Source organism: Limulus polyphemus, unplaced genomic scaffold (genome assembly GCF_000517525.1).
Source record: "Limulus polyphemus unplaced genomic scaffold, Limulus_polyphemus-2.1.2 Scaffold33, whole genome shotgun sequence".
NCBI classification, from domain to species: domain Eukaryota; kingdom Metazoa; phylum Arthropoda; class Merostomata; order Xiphosura; family Limulidae; genus Limulus; species Limulus polyphemus.
Genome location: NW_013665643.1, coordinates 286,324 through 294,214, shown reverse-complemented (window position 1 = coordinate 294,214; position 7,891 = coordinate 286,324). Strand labels below are relative to the sequence as shown.

General features: G+C 34.3%; 1 protein-coding gene across 1 annotated transcript in view; it reads left to right on the top strand.

Moving 5' to 3' along the window:
* Positions 1 to 335: 335 nt before the first annotated feature.
* The window catches only part of LOC111086069, a 23,458-nt gene continuing 15,902 nt past the window's right edge, over positions 336 to 7,891 (top strand). Inside the window, exons 1-2 of the mRNA XM_022387486.1 lie at positions 336 to 391; positions 641 to 766. Coding sequence (XP_022243194.1) covers positions 685 to 766 — 82 coding nt within the window. The 5' untranslated portion in view covers positions 336 to 391; positions 641 to 684. The remainder of the gene's footprint in view (positions 392 to 640; positions 767 to 7,891) is intronic.

The following is a 7,891-nucleotide window of genomic DNA, read 5'->3' as shown; positions in this document are numbered from 1 at the left end:
TTGGATTGTTTTTAAGGTTTGAGAAAAAAAAATGTGTTTAGTTGTTCAATAAAACATCATTTATGAGAACACTCTAACTGTTGCTTCTAAAATTATATGTTTTAAAGTAAAAAAAAAGAGAGAGAGAGAGGAGGGGACGTGATGGGACTTCACTAACCAGACAAATACTTTAACCAACTAATGTTGAGAAATAGTGGTATAAGTAGTACTAATCACGTTGAAATTAAATACGTATATATATATATATATATGAGAAAAATAATGATTACATATTTGACACTAAAATAAAAAAAAATCAGTCACCGATTCCTACTCAGTTATAAGCACATAATCATTCGGATCTATGTATCACCACTAGCCAGTCACATCTTATCACTCAGTAATGCTTCTGGTAACTTATCATTAGGATGTTTTTTATTCCTCGTTTAAAACCAAGCTATGAATATACTGAATCACAAAATATATGTTTTTCATCTATATTGCTTGCATGTGTTTAAACCAGTAATTTAGCACAGCATGCAGAAATTGATAAGGAAATCTTTTGTTTTATTATTTGTAAAAAAGAGATTTAAAATGTGTTGGAAGGTTCGTATAAAACTGATTTGGCACATCAAGTTTACAAAAGAGCATTCTGTTTTAGCATCTTCTGAACACTGGTGGAATTCAGTAGGACCTCTGATACAGATGTTAGCAATGATAACCGACGTTTTCCTTGTTTCGATGCTTCTTCATTTTGGAACTAGAGTGACTTGTCAAGAATCAAAAGGTAAGCTAATGTAACTTAAGAATGTCTGTTTTAGTTATGGCTATCATTTATATAACCTTATTTCTGTAATATATTAAGTTGTCTCTAATTTTACCACTATAAACCCATACCTTGAGACTGTCGCATTTCTCAAGAGGATATCAACCTTCAATTATTTCCTTCAGCTTAATATTATTATTACATAATATAAGGTAGATATATTACCATTTTAACCCTTCAATTTAAGCAACGTACCGTACTATTTGGAACTGATTAAGAGTATGTAGATGTGAACAAACAGTCACAGCCTTCTGAAGCGTATCTACTTGCCCCAGCGTAAATGAAAATATGAAGGATTTATCCTGGCCAATACGTGATTTTACAGTAAGACATTTGCCTGACCAGTACGATGTAGAAAGGTATGGTTCTTTTCCATTCACTCTGTACTGAGGAAAGGACCGCTGGCCGTTCAGTAGGTTTCAATACTTTATGAATGGACTAAGGAGTAGATATGGCAACACATTGAATAAATATTTATTTATCACCAAAAAATGTGGCATGTCCTCTGGCGACGCTCTTGATCTCTGTGTTTTATGGTGTTATTTCACTGATAATTTGGGAACTTTACTTGTCGCTATCCCAACATTACCATGAGAATACAGAGTGATCGTATAGTAGTATTGTATGTATTTGGTTAGAGTCAGAGAAGCGTAATTTCTTTCTTCTCTGACTGTCCAGATCTGTAGTTGACTTTCCGTATTGGAGTTTGTCTTGTTTGATCGTATAGTAGTATTGTATGTATTTGGTTAGAGTCAGAGAAGCGTAATTTCTTTCTTTCTTCTCTGACTGTCCAGATCTGTAGTTGACTTTCCGTATTTGAGTTTGTCTTGTTTTTGTTCGTCATACATTCCAGCTTAATTTGAAAACAGTATTGTCCTCGTCTTAACATAACAAAACATAAGGAAAGCAAGGGAACCATTTGGTCCTTAAGGATATCACTGCACACCATGCCTTAAAAAATTAATTAATTCTTTATTTTTCAGGAAATTGTCGATTCACCTTTTAATATCTTATAAAGTGTTGACTGTTTCGGTGCTTCTTCATTTCAGTTACTGGAAGGCTCTAGGGATCAGTGCTTGAGGCTGTACTTTTTATACATACAATAATGATATTGATAGGGTCATAATTAGCAAATTGAGGAACTGCAAAATGACTTTGAGTCCAAACTTTGATCTAGTTTTAAACGCTGGGGAAAACGTTGCCGATCTCTCAATTTTCATCTACTGTTGATTTTATGTAGTTCTGTAAAGTTCACTGACACGAAAATACCAAAACCAAATCCGTTAAATAAGCAATTTTATTTCACGTTCAACTGTGTTGATGTGTACAACTTTTATTATAAAGATATCCTGGTTTTTCACATCTGAAACTTTATCTCCAACGCGCATCAATTCCTAAATATAAGCGATTCCATCTTCAAACTTCAGTTACTCACTGGCAAGCAGATCTAGGTTAGCTAATATAGGTTGTCACTCACCTGCATGCATTTTTCGTGCAAGAACATGATGCAGATTTTGATGTTACTTAACATGTATAAGAACATGATACAGATTATGGTGTTACTTAACATGTGCAAGAATATAATACAGATTATGGTGTTACTTAACATGTGCAAGAATATGATACAGATTCTGATGTTACTTAACATGTGAAAGAATATGATACAGATTATGGTGTTACTTAACATGTGAAAGAATATGATACAGATTCTGATGTTACTTAACATGTGAAAGAATATGATACACATTCTGGTGAAACTTAACATGTGTAAGAAATTATGGCTAATTCTTTTGGCCGTAAGTATGTTAGCCATGCAGTATTTCCAAAGTAAAAACTTGTATGTAGGTAATGTCTATCCCAACTGGTCACATCGTAACAGGAAGTGGCTGGTCTACTTTCCGTCTTGCTGATAATAGCAGTGGGCGTAGACGTCGTCGATTGGTGTTCAACCAACCAGTAGTCAAATAGGAAACTTCTAAAGTTCGTGCTCCATCATGGGAGAGCACTCCATATCTAGGAGCTGGATTCTCCTCATTTATTTGTCCTCTGGCCTCACCAGACCAAACGACGAACGGGAGATTAAAAATATGCTGATCCTCACTCACCAGATACTATTGTTAAGTAGCATCAGAATGTGTATCATGTTCTTATACATGTTAAGTAACAGCATAATCTGTATCATGTTCTTACACTACAAAAACAGCACATGATAAATCAAATCAAATTAAAGACGTACTAAACAGACTTTAAATGGTGCACTATCACTGGTCTAAAATGCATAAATTTCTGTCACTACAGTAAAATATGACAGGTTTTGCATTTCATATTAACTGAAGCAATAAGTATAAAACAAACTACACAGCTGCTCAAATAACAAATTTAATTCTGCAAGTGGCCCAAATACTCAGTGACGTGCACAGAGGGGTGACTGGGTGGACTGAAGCCTCTACCTTCCTACAGTTATGCCCCAAAAGTGCCCTTTTTTATGTGTCATAAAAAATTGTCAACTACGAAAAGATACACCTTACTCCACCCCTTGCTTGCCGAGAGTTATTAGTAAAAAAAAAGGTTTCAGTTAAAATGAATGACACACACGAACTTGCAGGTCTTTGTAGTAGGAAATAACTTTGATATGCTAACAAGAGTTAATACCAAGAATTCACTTTTTAATTTTAACTCGTAAAAATGTTTACATGACCAATTGTATAGGAAAAAAAGAGGATCTTTTTTATGTGGTTTATTATTGTTATTATATATTATTCATGTTACAGTATAAATATAAATTACGGTTAAGCGAATGAAAAACTACAAAATTAGGTACGTAAGTATAAGTTTCGACTAGGGACAGAGCACAGCCTAGTGGTTAACAGAAGAAAATAAAGGATTAAAATAACGTACCTTACACCCTTCTTCTTTTTCGTAACAGACTCTCAGTATAAAGCTCCATTGAAACAAAAAACAGTATACCAAGTATTCTGTATATCAGAAAATGTTCCAGTGAATAAATTAAATAATCCCTTTAAGCTATGCCTAATAACATTTTCAAATGAAAACAAAGTAGCCCAGGACATAAAAAATACAAATTTACATGTTATTGCCCTCTTGTGGTATATAGACATCACAAATCTAGTTTTTTAGTAATTTATATTTAGTAACGTATATATATATATATACGAATATTCAAAGCACCACCAGGGCTACAAGTTAATATTAAAGAACAGATAATTTCTCTCTTGATTCAGACAGAATTTGTTAAGCACTAAAGTGGGAGATTATATGATATATATATATTAGGATATTTAGTTTAATAATAATATATATATATCCAGAATATGATATATATATATATGGATATGATCTTCTCGAGCGTAATAAACATATATAACTATTCAAACCACCAAGTTCGAAATATCATATCTGTTTTTTAATATTTTTGACTTCGATAGGTTGGTAGCGCTTTCGCAGCTATAATACTTCTTTTCAGCTAATGGCTCTTCTTATAGTGCTAAATGTACAGGAAACAATTAAAGTATTGCCTAGATGTTACTTTATGTACTATGAATTGATTAAAAATGCTATGTGCTGTTTATTGAAATGTTTGGATTTTATCCGTCATCACCCTGGGTGTGAGGTTGTATTAAGACTGTCACATGGGGCATGGGCACTCATGGGTTCTTCAGTTCCAGTTTTGTGATCGTTCAGTTATAGAGAGAAAAAACTGAATTCTGACGGTGTTTTATTTCAGGAAAGTACTGAAGAATAGATACTTCTTAATGGGCTGTTACCTACCGGATGAAAATACCCGTAGGGAAAGGGCTGAAGAATATGTAAGGAATATTTCCCTCCCAAAGAAACAGCTGTCATAGGAATAGGGTTCACAAAAGTCTAAATTAAGATCTCACAACTGGCTGAATGCTTATTGAATTTTTCTTGACAGTGAATAAATGTTTATTACTCATCCAGATAACAGCAGTAAGTACAGGGTACAAAACTGAGATAAAGTTCAACACTTGAAAACCAGCTGAACTTTAAGGGCTGTTACTTTTTAAACTGTTCGAATATCTCATTCTTTCCATGGAAAAAAACCCAAGGAGCCAAAATATTAAATAATCAAATCACTTCTCTTGATGATACATAGTTGTGAATTTTCTATTTGGTTTTGCTAGAACAATAAATAATTCTAATAAACAGCTTTTAATAATTATGCTATACACCACAGTGATATGTGCTCAGTGTTGATTAAAGCAGCTCTTCGGGTGTGGTCTAGTTCTGTTCAGTGTTGTGTTGTTCTAGCAGGCTTTATACTTCACTGAATATTCTGTTTTTTGGATATCGCAGCATAAACTAGCAAGTTCTGGTAAAAATTCACTTTGGTTTTCACGCAAAGCTACGCGAGGGCTATCTGCGACGGTCGTCTCTAATTTAGCAATGATAAACTAGAGGGAAGTGTCAGCACCACTAAATCTTGGGCTACTCTTTTACCACCGAATATTAGGATTGACCATTACATTACAACGTCCCAACGGATGAAAGGGCGAACATGTGAGGGGACAGGGATTCGAACCCGCAACTCGCATAAGTGCAAGTCGAGCGCCCTAACCACCGGGCTATGCCAGTCCTAAAATTTCAATACGATATTTTTTTTATGTTATGTTAAACATATCTCAGTCCAACATTTTGTCAAATAAACGGTTTACAACAATCGGATACGAACATCTCTTTCGTGTTTTTTTACATTAATAATCATACAGCTTGTTGACAATAACGCTGTTTACCGTACCTTAAAATCTGAACACTAAAGTTGTTTACTTTAGAGTAACTATTTACTAAACTCTACGTTATACACTAAGTGATTATATGAGTCTATTGGTAAAGTTCTTTTGCATGTTTATTGAATACAGATCTGTGAACAAAAATAGTGTTTTTATATCTTGTAAAATATTGTTTAAAAGTTTTAAAGTGCAGATCGTATGAACGTTGTCTGTATCAATAGATTTAAATTTTTTCATGATATATTGAGTGACTACGGTAACCATACTGAGCGTTTGTTTGGAATCTATTATGTGATTATGTATAAAATTTCATCTGTTCTGGTTTAATACCTGATAGCTTGTTTATTTGTTTGTTTCAAATGTCGCGCAAAGCCACACGAGGGCTATTTGCGCTAGCCGTCACTAATTTAGCAGTGAAAGACTAGAGAGAAGGCAGCTAGTTATCACCACCCACCGCCAACTCTTAGGCTCCTCTTTTATCAACGAAATAGTGGGATTGGCCGTCACATTATAACGCCCCCACGGCTGAAAGGGCGAGCATGCTTGGTGGAACATGGATTCGAATCTGCGACCCTCAGATTGCGAGTCGAGTGCCCTAACCACCCGCGAGAAGATAGAGAAAAAATATTTCTACAGCAGTGGTTCCCAATGTTTTTTGTTGTTCTTGTTGTTGTTGTATTATTATTTCAACATGTACTGCTTGAATCAAAGACAAGATCGCATATCTTTGAACACGGATAAGACATCTGATCCTTCACAGTATAATAATTATATGTAAAAGCGGTTCTGGAATAAACAAATAACTTAATAAAATTTTCAAATAAACATTACTTTAATTTAACATTGTATTGTTTCCTTTTTTTACCGTCTTTACCCGTCGCGAACCACCTTTAGAATGCAAACGAACTCCTTGTGGTTCGATTACCACATATGTAGAATGACAACCATGGTTCTACGACTTTAGACTAGATTAAGATGTTATATAGTTTCTATAGGTTTTGGTACTAAACACATTAAACTGACTTTAGATAGTAAAAAAACTCCAGATAAACTAGTGATATGGAAAGTATAATGATAAGTGTGTAATGAAAACTACACTCTAGGAAAAGTGGCATAAATCTAACTACAGAAGATATAATAAAAAAGATACAGTTTGTAATTTGTACTTAGAGCAAAGCTACTAAGGCTGGCTACTACCGTCCCTGATTTTGAGCTACTAATGAGAGGGCAAATGGCCACTCAGTAGTACCCCAGCAACCACCACGCTAAGGAATTGAATGGCGCTCTTATAACGCACTCACAGTTGCATTTATGTTGAGTTTGGCTACTAATGTACCTGAGATTCATCACTGTGTTACACTGAACAAAATGTGATGTGGTGAATTAGGAGCTAAGCTAAATGTAAATTCAGTTTTACAGCGCATGAATAAAATAGTTTTACTTTGCTTTGTTTATTAGATAACACCTACTGTTTGAACTAAGGCAAACTTTTGGAAGGATTTCACATAGTTTTATGTGTTACATCAACTCAATAAATTTATAGTAATCATTATTGTTTAAGTAGACCTTTAAGGGGAAGTAACTCATACAGGGAAATAATATGCAGATCAGGATGTTGCTAATATTGTACACATTGTCAAGTAAATTACATGGAACTGGAAAAGATGTTACATTTAAGATGGTAACATGTAAGAAATAACCAAACACAGCAGTAACATTAGATGTTACTCTCGTTCTGAGACGAACTAAGCGAAATGAACTATCGAGTGACTACGTGAAATGGAGGAGGAGAATGTTTTGAAATTTTTATTAATCGATGTTATTTTTTATTCACCGCTTGTATGGCATGCTTTCAAGAATAAGTATTTGATTACAACTAAAAAGAAGCACAAATCTACCTCAGCTAAATAGACGCAGACTGAATTCATTGCTTTGTGCCACTAGCGCCAGATAGAGTAAGGATCCGCTGGCCGCGGTCGCTGGATGCTAACATCGCGAGCGGTCAGTTCACTCTTCAGTTCCGTACTTGGTGGTGCTTTTTTTTTTCCAGTGGCGAATTATTTGCAAAAAAAAAATGTGCACATCGAATTTTCCTTTTAAAATTTCCAACTACTAAGAAAAAGCATACTTGTACCAATATTTCATGTTGCTGGATTGATGATACTAGAGATTAGAGAGACGCGTGAGTTCTGGAAAAGAGTACTAGGTATACATATTTTATGCATAATGAGGAAACTATATATACATATTTTATGCATAATGAGGAAACTATATATACATAAAATACTACGTACTTTTTATTTTTCCTTGCTTT